This window comes from Ambystoma mexicanum, chromosome 6q (assembly GCF_040938575.1).
Source record: "Ambystoma mexicanum isolate Mex_15411 chromosome 6q, UKY_AmexF1_1, whole genome shotgun sequence".
NCBI lineage: Eukaryota > Metazoa > Chordata > Amphibia > Caudata > Ambystomatidae > Ambystoma > Ambystoma mexicanum.
Window position 1 is genome coordinate 749,985,087 of NC_090937.1, and position 16,032 is coordinate 750,001,118.

The window sequence follows — 16,032 nt, forward strand, 5'->3', positions numbered from 1 at the left end:
GCCAGGGGAGAGGTTTCTGCAATAGAATAGTCCAGTAAGGTTTTTGGTAATAGCACATCAGCCTTCCAATAATTCAGCAACAGGAAGCCTTGGTCATTTCAGCCAGCATCACTGCATACAGGCCAGGTCAGCCCTAAATAGCAGGATAGAGACCGCATTAAAAAGGTACACCAACATAAAACAAGCAGTAGCAAATCAGATTAACTTTAGAATCCAGTGTTTTGCTTGTGGCATATTCTCTCAGCAAGTCATCATGTCAGCTATGGTTATATGCTTCACCTTGTTGGAAGTCTGTGTTATGCAAAATACTGAAGTGCCGTATAATATCTATTTGTAATGAAATACAAATGACAAATACTATTGGATGGTGACAAGTGATGAGAAAAACCTTAACTACTTTTATTCAGGGGCAATACCCCAGCTTCAATGGTTGAAATATCTTATTCCCACATTCCGCAGGCCAAGTCCTCCTGTCTTATTTCTCACATAATTTTGTGGGTGGCACAGGCTGCGAAGGGATTCATACTTGATTAATTTAGGCATCAAGATTGGACAAGCAGTTTGGTTTACAAGACAAGTAGACTTCAACTTTTTGTCCCTTGGACATGTTATTTTTTTTAAAATAAGTGCACATCGCTGTAGTGTTATTGGCAAAGAAAGGGCTTCATGCTCATTTTGGGTGGTTGTAAGTGAAGAGGGACAGATGGAGGGAGGGAGGGAGGGAGAAGTTATCGGCACTCAAATGCATGACCTTGTGTACACTGCATGCTTAAAATGTAAATTCATAACTAAACCTGATTTCCTGTTCTTGTTTATTTTGCTGCAGGGCCATTTATAAGTGTAGTGCTCTCCAAATTGGAGCACATGCTGGACAATTCATTGCATGTGAACTTGTTGCTTATTGGGATCATTACCCAGCTGGCCTGTTACCCGCAGCCGCTCATCCGCTCCTTCCTGCTCAACACCAACATGGTCTTTCAGCCTAGCGTGCGGTCACTGTATCAGGTACTCATGCAGTGCGACATTTTGTCTTCACCCCGCCTGTATTTGTTTTTGTGCCTTTTCTTCTCTTTAACTGCTCCATTTCATTTGCATTCATGTCCATTTCTGTAGAGTCCTTTCAGGAGTGATAGTGGGTGTAGGCTTTTTATGGCAGAAATGTACTGGGGTGTTTTGGCTCATGGGGGCCAAATGCCTCAATATCACCTGGATAAAAAGAAGAAGAATAGCTTTTAAGAGTATTGTGCAATGTAATTATGCTTTTTCCTAGCTGCTAAGGAAATAGGTTTGCGCTTTAGAAACATGGATTACTGCATGATGGAGTCATCAGATGACTTCAGAAGGATTCCAGGAAGATATTGCTTTTCAATTGGGAAGGGAGTATAATGTGTAAGAAGAGTCCTGTTGCAATAACTAGAACCGATTCATGGGCCGAGGCTTTAAGAGCCAAACATGAGCAAAATACCCAAATCAAATGGCATCCTTTGCTCCCCAAGCCCACCACACAAAAATCCAGACCCGGCATCCCCCAAACCCCTTTCTCCACACAGTGAGAAACCAATACCTCATGTCCTACAAATCCCTACGCAACACAAACCTTAGACCTGGTGTTCTACCATCCCACATTGCCAACCCACGCTTTCTGGAAACTCACATGTGCATTAAACACTCAAATAGTAACATTTGTAGATTGCCTTCAATTGAAAGAGATGTATAAACCAAACATTGGGGCGCAGTTCATATATAGAAATACATAAATATGATGTGTTTATGGAAGTGGATGAGGGAAAGTGCAAGTCATTTGGTAAGGGAATGCACTTACCAAATGAGCATGCTACTTGCCTAGAAGTTTTTTTTTTTAAAAATAGAGAGTTTGCATGACTCACTTCCTCAAGCGTCCATCTGCCATGCATTTGGTTATCACAATACATAAGAGGAAACATGGTATCCCCTTGTATTGTGGTGTATGTATCTTTGTCTCTCGAAACAGGTTCCCCGAGAACAAAAAAAACAGGAAGTACCCATACATCATATATGCATTTGGTTATGCAGTGACTCAACTAGACCCCCACTTTGGGGTTGGGGTATCTTCAGAGACTTTGTAGAGGCGTGGCAAACTTATTTTCATGACTTCCCCTTCCAATTCTCCCCCAATAAATGTTTATAGGCACTAGTACCAAATTAGCAGCAATTGTGTATTTGACCAGATCAGATACGTTTCACAAGCACAACATTTAGCTCGTTTTAGAACCCACCTGCATGGGAATGCAGGGTTTTCAATGTGATGTGTGGTTGTTTTTGTCAGTTGCGCATTCGTGGTGCATTTGCAGTTGCACATGTAAGTCTAAGTGATGCTAAAGTTGGATTGTCTTTGAAGGGTCAGTAGGCAGTTAGAAGAGAGGCTCAGACAGCATAACTTAGCTGAACATTGCATAACATATGTGCGGAGGCAGTATTGAGACGCCAACATAGGGGCTAATCATTTACGCAATACATATTTGTTGTAACACAAAAGTGGTTGAAAAATGCCTCGCTATCCCTACTCTAAGAGGTATTTCTCTACCTAACATAAATGTAAGGTGCTGTCCAATGTCAAGATGTCCAAAGCAAACCGCCCGTTTGCAAGTACTATTCTGGCCCTTGCATTCTAACAAAATTAACTCTAAGGTGAAAAGGCTTTATCATTCCCAGGACTTCCTTAGCTGACCTATTTTACACACTGTTCAACTTGAGCTCGCCTGGTATTCTTCCTTACTAGGACCTTCTTATATGAGTATCTTTACAGCTTGCATTTGCCTGGTATAGTCTCCTGCTAGGGATTTTCTCTATAAACAGACTTGCAACTTGCATCTGCTAGTTATACTCTCCTGCCAGGGCTTTTCTCCTGTGTATGTTCTGGTGACGTGAATCTGCCTGGTATATTCTCCTGCAGGGATTTCCTCATATGTGCACTTCGCACACTTTCAGAGACTTAATAGTGTCAAATCTACTCTGTTCTCTCTTGACTCTGCCTGGTATACTATCCTGCCAGGGCTTTCCTTATAGGCATGCAACATGCACTCACAAACTTGACAGTCTCTTAAATGTTCTTTGTTCTGCCTTTTAAAGTAATATTCAGTTGCTTGTTCTTTCTCATACACTTTATTCAATGCTGTTTGCTTTCGGGGGGATAGCCAGTACACCCCGGTTTCCCCGCTTCCCTTGGGTGGATTCACCAGCTCTTGATGGTGTGTATAGGCTTTCATATGGCCAGCCTGCAGTGCTTTGTCATTCTTTTCCTTCTTGCCACCTCTGCCTTGTAGCTTCTCTGGCTCTCGAGGCTTCCGCTCTTCCGTTCAGAACCTCTCATAGCTTGGGCGGTGAGGTTGCTGCTTTTCGTCACCGGCAAACGCTGTTAATATTCTCGTCTGCTTTTGGAGTCCTCACTGCACATCACTGCTTGCAGTCAACTTCTTTCGGTTCCTTCGGTGAGCTGGCTTAGCTCCACAGACCTCGCACCAGCCCTGCAGTCCCTCGATCGACTCAGAGGACTAGAGTTCTCCAGCCAGCGTCTACCTGCCAGCTGGTCTGCCATTTTAAATCTCCCGGCAACTTGCTCTTCCCTGCAACAACTAGAGCACAGCTTGTGCTCTTGCCCTCCATTGATCTTCATTACTAGGTACATCTTCCTCTTCCCAGTACTTTCGCATTTAGGAAAAAGGAAGTCCGTTCTTGAAGACTTGTATAAAAAGTCTGGAAAAGTAGTTTTGGAAGGCAAGTCGGGTTTTGGCAACTTGTGTATTTTATGTATGACCGAGTATGTGGATGTGTTTTCAGTAACCTTCCTAGGTGGGGAGGGGAGATGTAACCATATGCCATTAAGGTATGGAGTATGGATGGGGGTATCCTCAAAAGAAAAAAGGGAAAACCATGTCTCGTATGATGATGTAACTCCCTTGGGGTTTGCCTCCCACATGTGATCGTCCCTCATATAGCCACCCACAGGGTCAGGATCAGGTAGCGGCTGCCAGCCCCTGGCCATATGGGGGAGAGATCACTCCTGGGAAAGGAGTGATAACACCATCGGATGGATTCATCACATCTCGCACAACAAGATGGAGAAATAATATTGTTTATGGATATAAGCAAACAAAAGCAACTTCTTTTATGTTTGGAAGTTTAAAAAAATAAAGTGTGCCTGCAGTTGCTATTGTGTGGTCTCCTGGGCAAGGCATGTCTACAATAACCACCTACAACTCATCCTACTTTCCACCATAACCAGCAGCAGCAGGCAGAGGAGGGACATGGCTTTCAAATGGTGTTGCCTTGAAAAAAGCAACAGAAAAATAACTTAATGCTTAATTTATGAAGGTTATCTATTATTTTATATGAAGCAACACTATGTTCTACGAAACCATGAGTGAGACGTTTTTTGAATTACATACACTGTGAAATGAATGATTTTTAGATTTGCAGATGAGGCACAATGAAATTAAATGATTTCCCTGGCATTACAAACTTATATTTAAGTGTTGGCTTTCAAGAACTACAATAATAGTCTCCTAGAGAGTTCTTAAAATAGACAAATCACATTGTAAAGGAACCTGACAATTTATACAACTTTGTTGTAACAATGTTAAGCAAATGGAAGACCTCCGTTATCAGAATGCAAAGTCATGCAAGCCTGAAAAAACTCCTGTTTCATACCACAGTACTTTTTTGACCCAAAGACCCACAATAAAAGAAATTGTGAAATGAGATCAGCTGCCAATAGTTGGACAAAAACGTGTAACTTGTGGTTTTTTCACGTAACCGCAAAAAGGTAAATCCTTTTTTTGTGTGCCAACTAGCAGAATCATGCACACAAAAACTTAAAAAAGGAGTTTTAGTTTGTGGCTCACTTTGAAGTGTAGGTTTTGCTAGGTAACTGGAGCAGTATGTGGGCTTTCAAAAGGAAACATATCCATCACAGTTGTAATCGGATGCATATTTTCGAACAAAAAAAGGCCAGCTGATTTCAAAGCAATATGTTCAAAAAGTAATTGCAAGTCTTTGTAAGCTGCTGGCTGTGGGAACGCTCTCTAGTACACTGTTAATTAGCGGTAACTCATCCTTATAAAAGCTGCTATATTGCACGTGCACCTTCCCAGAATTTCAGAGATGGGTGGGTAGGATGAAGCCCAATTAGCTTACTGGTATTGTGTGTCTGAGTATTAAACACACACATCGTAAGGAAAAGGGATGGCAGGATAACTCGGGGAAATTGAACATTTTCTTTGACTGCACTTTAAGAGACACTTTCAAAAGTTCAAATTCCATGATGGATTGACAGATCAAAATAATGTCCTTGCACAACATTCTTTTTCTTTGCAAGCAGGCAAGGTTTGCCTATGCCTGGCTCGAAACCCCAGTGGAGAAGGCGCCAGCTATTTGGCTTGGGCTGCCCCGGCCTCACTGGGTCTCCCATCCCCAGTAGTATATTGTGTACATGGTCACAAAAATGCCATGTTTAAATATTGATTCCTGTAGATCATACTATACTTGTTCTGTGACAAAATGTATTTGAGGTTCTGTAGTTGTGTACATCCCTGCTAACTTTCCTGCTTCTAAAGGGTACAGTAGTACCTGCCATCAAGTGTTCCATTTGACAGGTGGCCCTGCCCCTTTCCACGCCCTTGGCCCCCTATAAATGTGGTTGCTTCACAAAAATGTTTATATTTGATATAAATTTAACATAAATGTGATAGAACCCCAATAATTTTGATATAAACTAGATATACGTTTTATATAAATTTGATATTTTTAACATAAATTTGATATAAATTCGATAAGAATCACAAGAATGTTTAATATAAATTGGATAAGAACTTAAAGGATGGGCTGTAAATAGGCAGAAGTATAGGTCCAGGGGCAGTTCTAATTCTTCAACGCTGTTGGGGGAGGATTTTACAACTGGATATATAGCTTTTGTGGTAGTTCCAGAGAACTTGTGAGCTCTTCTGGCTTCCCAGAGGCTATTCAGCATGGTGTGGAGGGAACTGCGATTATGAACCGCTGCAATTACGATGAGGAGAAGACAAACCCCAGAAGTCCCGGCGATTCCAACGATAGTTATAACCCTTATGGTCTTGTGGGGGTAAGATTAGATGGAAGACGCTCTGGATCTGATGGCGGATCGTGATGCTGGGGAGCTTTGGGAGAACACAGCTACCAGGTGACCAACCGTGTACAATATGAACTCTGAAGGCATTGACTACTACCCAATGGAGAACCGAAGCTCACACAATATAACTATATAGGAAAGAACAGGAGTGTTTAATGCATTGGATTGCAATATAAAATGCAAAACTAGCAGCATGACCCTTTCTAACCCTCCAGCAGTAACTTGCTCCACTGCCAATAACTCGACTTTTATATGTTTTCGAGCAGTGATGAGGAGAACACTAAATAGGTCGAGCAAAGAAAGGAACCAGGGTCCAGCAAGTATCTCGAAACCTGATCCTGACAAATCAGAACCCCATCTTTGTGGCAATCTTCCGGCAATTTGGGTAAGAATCTGAGGAATGAACAGGGTCTCCCCTAGCTTTGTGAATTCACTCAAGTTGTGGCCCTCCAATCGCACACCAGGCAGCCATTGAAAGGTTTTACCAGCCTACCAATTGGGCTGACCTGAAAAACTGCAAACTCACTTCTAGGGCAGAGTACCAAGCTAGTCCAGTTTTTAAACAACTCTTGAAGATTTAGGGCTGGCTCAGAGTGGATCCACTTCACCACAACAGCCCTTGTGCCCCTGAGAAGTGTCCTACATGCGGCTGCACGCCTCATCAAGGGTCTAGGCAGATATACGACCACATCACACCGGCCCTCATCGACCTTCACTGGCTCCCACTGCACGCACGAATTACCTTCAAGTCTTGCTGCATCATCTATAAGGCAGTCACCCAGCTACCTTGCAGAGAAACTCATCTCTGGTGGACAGTGCACCACTAGAAGCCAGGACACGTACAGACTTGAAATTCACTGCTGCAAAAAAGAAAGAACCAGAAAACAATCCTTCTCTGCCTATGCCCCAAGACTATGGAACCGCCTCCCCATCGCATCAGACTCTTCCCCCTCACTCCTACAATTAAGAAAAATACTCGAGACCCACCTCTTCAAGGAGTCTCTCCTCCTCAACACCTAGGCCATCACTTCGCCCCTCACGCCATCAGACTCGCTAGACGCCGCCTACCTATCTTCTTCTGCCATCCTGTACAGCTGCACCCCTCCTCTGTGCCCCTCTGTATCCTACCTCACGCTGTATATCTGTTCTGTTCTCTCTGAAAAGCGCTCCTTTATGTATCTGTAATGTTGTACACCTTTTGTAAAGCGCTCCTTTACGTATCTGTATTACATAAATATGGGGCTGCTGGGGGGAATGAAATTGAAGGCTGTGGTAGGCACCACAAGTTGTTCCTCCCCTGAATCTTCCTGTGGCATACTTTGGATTTCAGAAAGGTTGACCCATACCCAGGGCGTCTGCCTTTTGCTCTGCTGCTTGAGCTGGGAAGCCAGCTCCCTAGGCCCCTCATTGCTATTTAGAAAGCAGAACTGCTGCTTCAGGCTGCACAGTTCATTGTACATACTCTGCATCCAAGAGCATAGGGTACAGCCCTGTACGTGCCAGGCTTTTTTGTAGTATCACGAAGGTCTCGTTCTAGCGTTGGAGGTGGTGGACTCCTAATAAAGGCCAGCAGCTGTCCTATGCGATGGGTGGGTCTTTGCATCGTCATTGGGTTTGGTTGCAGGTAGTTTGGATTCTTGGCTCTTTGCCCACTCTGTAGCCTGTGCAGTGGCAGTGGCTTGGCCAGTAGTGCCTTTTTGAACACTTCAGCCGCCCTTGTCGGGGCAATTGAAGGGTGGCAGCTAAAGCAAAGTTACATCATATTAATGTCTGGACATGGACTTCCAGTTGCCATAGTATACAGAGTAAGAGCAGATGGTGAAGTAAAACATTTTTGAGTTGTACTCTCATCCTTGAAGGTGTGAGAGTTGGAGGGCTCACGTTTTAAAGTGTGCAAAAGATGTTGCATACATATCATTTTTCAGTTGTGTTTCAAAAATATCACTACAAATGTTTTGACAAAAACAAAGGTCAGACTTCTGTTTGAAATGTAGTGTGACCCAAACAATATGTTCTTCAAATATTGTTTTGGCCCTTCGGCAATCTAATGCCGTCACCTGTCCCTGCGCAGCCTGAAGTCGGTGCTATTTAACCCCAGCGCTCTGCGCCCAAGGGATGGCAGGCTGGTTGCGCCACGTGCAGCTCTAGCATACTCCAGGTTGCAAATGATGGTAAACAATGAGAACAAATACATGTTAGTTGGCTCCAGATATGTCATCGTTGTCCCTTTGCTGTCTGTTTTTTTTTCCTTAGGTGCTGGCATCTGTGAAAAATAAAATTGAGCACTTTGCATCCGTTGAAAAAGATTTCCCTAGACTGCTTGTGCAAGCCCAGCAGCACCTGCTCTCCCGGGTAGATGTGTCAGACGTCAACATACAGCTTCTAACCAAAGGTAAGCGTGAACAGCAGCGTCCCGGCACGGGTCAGCAGATAGGCCTGCTGGCTTCTCACCTTCCCGGTTCCAGGAAGCGCACAGCAAATAAGAGAACCCATGCTCGCCTGCCTTGTTCCTCAAATGGCCGAAAGATCGCATCGGAGCGCTTTTCAAACGGATTAATGTTTCGCTCGAGAGACAGAACGGTGGAATTCATTAGAAGAAATGTATCCCAGTGACTCGTTTCTCTCTGGCTGTTCATGTTTTTTTCATCATTCTCGCTTGCAGGGCGATGATAACATTGGTGTTCCCTTGGTTCCCGCAGGCTATTTGAAATATATGTGAATTGGAACGGATGAAACATGTATGAATGCGTCCCAGTAATATTCTAATATTTGCTCACGGTCTAGGTGGGAGTTGAAGAGCATGCCATGCATGTTTTATGTATGACATGAATGCTTAGCTTGGTCTAGCAGCTGTATCCATAGCAACACTGCATCTAAAGCCGATTCACGTCAGTCAGGCCCCTTGGATCCCTTCCCACGCTTTTTAATGCTTATTATTCCTTCACTGGAACTGATCTTCTGTACGTTCTATGTTTTTTTTTAAATTATTTTAGTCTGCTTAAGTCATTCTTAATGGATACATCTCTTACAGTGTGTGTGTGTGTCTGTCTGTCTGTCTGTCTGTCTGTCTGTCTGTCTCTCAGAGCTCATGCCAGACTGGCTCCTCTTAGTACCCCATAAGTGATGGGTTCTACATTTTCATTTGTCTCCTCCGGCAATGAGCACATGTGTCCATTGCATCTGCATTGCCTTTTGGACAGCATCATGGTGATTTTGTCCAGAATTTCCACCATATCTCACTGGGCATGTTAGTCTGTCGAGAAAACAGACAGAATAAGGCAGCACAGTGAGAGCCAGCAAGGGCTAGGAGCATAAGCGGGGAGAGAGAAAACACTTTGCTGTGATCTTTTGTGAAAAGCTTGCTGTTGCTTAGTTACCAGAAACTTCATGGGAGTCTGTTCCAGAGTTGAGCACCATGGGTTGCCAGCCGGCTGCCTGTGTGCTTCGTGTGTATGAATTTAGTGATGTGGATGGCGGAGGCTGAATTGGCAGTGTAAGAAGGGTGAGGACGCGTAGCCATTGGTAAGTGGGGTGAAGATAAACCACGAGAAATGTGTGCCCTAGTTTCCTGATGGCCTCTGGGGATTTAGTGGACTGTGGTCTACCAGGCTTAGTCCTCACAGAACATGGAATAAAGGAGTATGCACCGCTGACTAGTGATTGGCTGAAAGGTTTTGAATGACTCAAGAAGCACGGGTAAAGATCTGGGCAACCTTTCAGACCATCGTTCTTAGCCTGCTGTGCCATTACCGAAGGGGAAAGACCATATGCAAATACAAGCTTAGTCCCACCCCAAAAGGGACAGTCCAGCCTTGAACTGCCAATCTCATCTCTTCTGCAGGAAACCAGGAAACTCCAGGCAACCTCAGGCATGTTTAATCTGTTTTCGGGTGTTATGCAGAAACCTGTGCAGTTCCCTTTGGGACCACTGCAAAAGATTTAAGACTACTGGTGTGTGGCAGTAAACCCACTTGGTAGCAGTCTGTACCACACAGATTCACTTGGTAGCTGTGGCTGAGAAGTCAGACTTCCCTCAAGAAGTGTTAGGCAGTATACAGAGTATTCACAATAGGTCAAAAGAACATAGTAGAACAAGCAAACACTGACCAGAGCTTGGTGTAAAAGAGATATAATTATTTATTTAAAACCACTTCTCCAGCATGGGGTCTGGCATGGATTCACATGCTCATGAATATTCCCCGTCGTCAGGCTGGGAATCCTCGGTAAAGAAAAATCAGTATCAGTTTTGTTTCTGATCTGTCTTTCGTAGTAGTAACCAATCACTGATCTCTGCGTCATACTGACCACAGCCAATGACTGCCCTCTCCCTAAGCCCCGCCTCTGGCAGCCATCTTCAGATTTTTACCACACGTTCAAGTGTTGGGAGTCCTCGTGCTTAGCTCTCGAGCTTTTACTGCGTGTTTCGCTCTTTTTCAGGTGAATTTTCACATTTTTTCAGTTAATCGAGCCTCAAGCTCCACCGTTTCTACTCCCGTTAACGGCTACCCGTTGCAGGATTTTCCTACGCCCCTCAAGGGTGAAGATTTCATCGAATCAACTTCTTGGAGGATTCCAGAAGATTCGCGGCCTACTTCGAGATGGCCCAGGACGCGAGTTCGTCACCCGGACCCAAGCTGTTTCGCAGCTGCCCTGGATGCGGGCTGCAGAATGTGTTTAAGGAGGACGAACATTCGCGATGCCTCTACTGTCTTCATGGGGACAAGACTCATGTAGAGAAGGACTGCCAGTTCTGCAAGAACTTGTCGGAGCGGACCATGAGGGACCGTCAATCCCATCTCGCCAGCTGGTTGGAGAAGGGCTCAACGGGTGAGAAGAAGAAGAAAGGGTCTGAGCGGGCTTCTAAGTCCTGTGCGGGTGCCCCGGCGAAGGGGGCCCAACACCAGGACAAGCGCCGCGAGTCCGCTGGCTCTGGGAGTGCCGAAAGGTCAGGCTCTTCGGTCGCCAGGCAGGGCGCGCCTTCCCCGGCACCATCAACCACGAGCCAGCGCTCCGGTTCGGGGAAGAGGAAGTCTGAGACCCCGGGTAAGCTTCGGGAGAAGCCCCGTCCGATCTCGGAAGAGGGGGAGCGAGGCGTTGCCCCTCCCCCTAAGGAGAATGCCCGGGACGCACCTCAGGTGGTGAAGGCCCCTACCCAGCAGGCAAAAGCCTCTATCGAGGCGATCGCGGTGACTCTGGCCAAGCCGGCAGAGACCCCGCCAGCGGAGACTGCCTCCGGGACTAGAGTTTCCCTGCCGCCAAGGAGGGAATCCTCTTTTCAGCCCATCGTCATGGCCACCATGATGGAAGAAGCGAGGGGGGGCACGGTAGCCTCCTCGAGCTCGGAGTCAGCCTTGGAGGAGGAAATGACCGAGGCCGTGAGGAATCTCGAAGTCCAATTCTAGAAGGTTCGATCCCGTACGGAAGATCCTCGGGAGATAACCGATGAAGACGACGATTGCGAGGAAGGAGCAGCCTTCCCTTCCGGCGCAGCCGGAACCTAGGCCTCAGGATAGCTCGGCGGCCATTTTGTCTGCGATCCAGTCCTTATGCTCTGAGATAAGGACGAGATTACCACGGCCCAGGCCGGAGGACCCGCAACCTGGCCCGTCGGGAAGTCCTCAGAACAAACGACGGAGGACCCAACCCTCTCCTCCACTCGCCCCCGTAAGGCCTACAGTTCCCTCCTCATCCTCCCACGAGTCAGGAGATGACGGTGCGATGGGCTCGACGACGGGTTCTGAGGGCGACGGCGACGGAACGGGTCTCCCGTCGCACGGGCCTCGCCGCCCGACGATATTGGCTCATTCCACGCCATGATCGCCAGGGCGTCCGAATTGTTCCAGCTCTGCCCGGAGGAGCAGAAAAAAGAAGGTTTCCTCTATCAGCGCCGGGAGGCCAAGAGGAAGACTATCATCGCGGTGCCTCTAATCGATGACATCTGAGAGGAGGGCCTGTCGGTTCTCAAGAACCCCTCCACGGCACCAGCCAAACGGGACCGGTACGAGAAGAAGTACCGGGTCCCCGAAACCGCTCCCCTGTGCCTCAGGGCCCAGCCAACGCCAGGCTCGGTCGTCTCGGCGGCGGCGAAGAAGAAAGCGGCGGGGTCAGGAGCCTCGACGTCGAATTCCCCGCCGGACGGCGAGGGAAAGAAGTTGGACGCCATGGGGCGGCGGGTCATTTCGTCGGCGGCGACGACGATCAAAGCGGCCAACGCCCTGGCGATCGTGGCCCGTTACGACAGGGAGCTCTGGTTTAAGCTAGCCCCCATATTGGACTTCCTACCGGACGACAAGAGGTCCGAGGCCCTGGAAATACTTCAAGAAGGCGAGGTGGCGTCGGACCACGACATAACGGTGGCAACCGATATTGCCGATACTAGGTTCTGCCAGCTGGGCAACGGTGTTTGCCTACGACGACGGGGTTGGCTCCGGGCGACCGACTTCCGTCAGGACGTCCAGACCAGGGTGCTGGACATGCCGTTCGACGGCAGCAACTTGTTCGGGAAGGCGGTGGACGAATCCCTCCAAGCCATAAAGACGGACACGGAGATGGCCCGCGCCCTAGGAGCCCTTCAGCAACGACGGCCCTTTCGGAGCTCTGGAGGCAGACAGGGTGCCTCCAAGGGATCCAGCGGTGGCTCGTCGTCCTACCGCCAGGCGGCACGCTCCTCGTCTCAGGAGGCCTACAGGGGTCGCGGCAAGCAGGGAGCGCCTCGCCACCGTTGGCAAGGTGGCCACGGCAGCAAGGCCAGCACCTCCAAGCAGGACTGAACCGGCCGTGGCCTCGGGCCCCCATCGAAGCACCCCGGTGGGAGGCCGGCTGACGAAGTTCGTCGGCGTGTGGAAGTCCATCTCCACCGACCATTGGGTGCTGGATACCCTGGCAAGAGGACACTATCGAATTCCTGAAGAAGTGCCCTCACGTTCCACCTGTGGCCAGGAAGGAAAATCACGTCCCGCAACTGCTGTTGGAAGTATGGGCGATGCTCAGGAAAGGCGCCATCGAGCTTGTCCCGAAGAGGCTCCGGGGTGTACTCAAGGTACTTCCTCGTCAGGAAGAAGACGGGCGGCTGGCGCCCCATCCTGGACCTTCGTTGTTTGAACAAATACATCAGGTCACAAAAGTTCAGGATGGTCACCCTCCAGCACGTGCTGGGACAGCTGGAGGAAGGCGACTTTCTATCGTCGTTGGACCTGGAGGATGCATACTTCCACGTTCCCATCCTCAAAAGTCACCGAAAGTTCCTCAGGTTTGTCGTCCAGGGACGCCACTACCAATTCAGAGCACTGCCGTTTGGATTGAAGTCGGCCCCCAGGGTCTTTACCAAGTGCCTAGCACCTGTGGCGGCGCGGCTGCGCCTGCAGGGGATTCACGTCTACCCCTACCTGGACGACTGGCTCATCCGCTCAAGGACGAGGGAACTCGCCGTCGAACACACTACGAGGACCGTCCAGCTACTCACAGGCCTGGGATTCGCCATAAATTACCCAAAGTCCCACCTGGTGCCGTCGCAGGTGGCCCTGTTTCTGGGAGCGAAGCTCGATACGGTGAGGCGCCTGGCGGCACCGTCGGAGGAACGGACGAAGACCATTCTAGGCAAAGTGCACTACCTGGTGCGCCTCTGCAGACTACGGATGCGCCCTCTTCAAGAATTTCTCAACGCCCGTTGGATGCAGGCGACGGGCACCTTGAAGACAGGGTCTCCCTCAACGAGGTGTTCCGGCGGCGATTCTGTGGTGGGGCGTTCGAGCGCACCTCACGGCGGGCAAGGACTTTCAGACGCCGGCGTACCAGGAGACGGTGACGACGGACGCCTCCCTGAAAGGCTGCGGCGCCCACACCGGAGATCTCCACGCAAGAGGCCTCTGGCTCCCGGAGGAGAGGCTCCTGCACATCAACGTCCTGGAACTCCGAGCCGTGTTCTGGGCTCTCAAATCGTTCCTCCCATCGCTCAAGGGCAAGGTGGTGCAGATCTTCACGGACAACACCACGACAATGTTTTACATACGGAAGCAGGGAGGCACCAGATCCCCAGCCCTATCCAAGGAGGCTCAGGATCTGTTGCACTGGGCGGTCGCCCAGGGGATGTTCCTGGTTCCCTTCCACCTAGCAGGAGAAAGAAACACCATCGCCGACTCGCTCAGCAGGGAGCTGCGCGCGTGTCACGAGTGGGAACTGCGCCAGGATCAGGTGGATCAACTCTTCCGACGATGGGGCAAACCTCAAATCGACCTGTTCGCAACAGCGACGAACTCGAAGTGCAAGAGGTTCGCCAGCAGGTTTCCCCAGCCGAGAAGCATGGGCGATTCGTTCTCGTTCCCCTGGGATGGCCTATACCTGTATGCGTTCCCTCCGTTGCCGTTGCTGCTTCGACTCATCAACCAGCTCAAGAGGTCCCGGTGCAGGATGATCCTCGTCGCACCGGCGTGGCCGAGGCAGATCTGGTTCCCGGACCTTCTGGACTTGTCAACGTCCCCTCCCATCAAGCTGTCGGCAGACGCGGACCTTCTCTCCAGAGAAGGAGGCGCCATCTTCCACTACGACCCGGCGTTGCTGAACCTGCAGGCTTGGCTCCTGCAGCGCTAGAGTTTGGAGGCTACGATATACCGGCCGATTGCAGAGAGGTTCTTGCAAAGGCCAGGGCGTCCTCGACTCTCAAATGCTACGGTCACAAGTGGAAGAGGTTCTATATCTGGTGCCGAGCACAGAAGATCAACCCCCTATGGATTACGGCCCCTCAAGTGCTGCCGTACCTGCTATCGCTGGCAAAGGCTGGGCTAGCCCATGCCTCCATTAAGATTCATCTGGCGGCGATCTCCAGATATACCCGAACCACAGGACGGACGTCCCTGTGGTCCCATCGACTGGTAAGAGTTTATGAAAGGACTGTTCCGGTCGTTCCCGCCGGTGAAGGCCCCAGCCCCAGCGTGGGAACTTAACGTGGTGCTGACCAGGCTCATGGGGCCCCCATTCGAGCCGATGCACTCCGCACCGATGAAGTTTGTGTCGTGGAAGACTGCATTCCTGGTGGCCATTACCTCCCCACGACGAGTGGGAGAGATCCAGGCCCTATCCTGCAAAGCACCGTACTTGACTTTCCATGCCTCGAGGGTGGTGCTTAGGACGCACCCCTCCTTTATGCCCAAGGTGCCGTCGGACTTCCATCTTAACGAGCCCCTGGTGTTACCTGTTTTCTTCCCGTCTCCTTCGTCGCCGGCCGAGAGGACTTTGCACTCGCTGGATGTGGCTAGAGCGCTCAAGTTCTACGTGGACCGCACAAAGAGTTTTCGGAGGACATCACAGCTATTCGTGAACTTTGGACCTGTGAATCAAGGGAAGGCTCTCTCGAAGTCTTCTATTTCCAGATGGCTCTCCGGCTGCATCATGCACTGCCACCGGTTGGCCAACCGACCGCTGCCAGGCCGTCCGAGAGCCCATTCGACCAGAGCGATCGCTGCTACTACGGCGTTCTTATCTGGTGTGCCCCTGCTGGACATCTGCAGGGCTGCTACGTGGAGGTCGACACACACCTTCATGAGATTCTACTGCGTCGATCGGGATTCCAGGGAGGAGTCCAGGGTCGGCCAAGCAGTGCTGCGCAACCTGTTCGCTTAAGGTGAGCGTGGCGAGGAGGTAAGAGATGCTTAATGTTGAGTTTTTTGTATTGCTTAATGTTGAGCCTTTTGCCACCTCCCGTGGTTGTGAATGTGTATACTGCTATGTATTCTTATATTCATGAGCATGTGAATGCATGCCAGACCCCATGCTGGAGAAGGAACAAGTTACTTACCTGTAACTGTTGTTCTCCAGCATGGGTCTGGCATGGATTCACATGCGAACCCTCCCGCCTACCCCTCTGCGGCTCTTCACTTGGTCATACTGCCACTTCA

The 16,032-nt window shown here is 49.3% G+C and overlaps 1 protein-coding gene across 3 annotated transcripts in view; it reads left to right on the forward strand.

Annotated features, from left to right (window-relative positions):
• The window catches only part of FHIP1A (FHF complex subunit HOOK interacting protein 1A), an 839,659-nt gene that overhangs the window by 765,685 nt on the left and 57,942 nt on the right, over window positions 1-16,032 (forward strand). For all 3 annotated transcript variants that reach the window (XM_069631272.1, XM_069631273.1, XM_069631271.1), the window contains 2 exons: window positions 827-1,005; window positions 8,396-8,534. In XM_069631272.1, coding sequence (XP_069487373.1) covers window positions 827-1,005; window positions 8,396-8,534 — 318 coding nt within the window. The remainder of the gene's footprint in view (window positions 1-826; window positions 1,006-8,395; window positions 8,535-16,032) is intronic.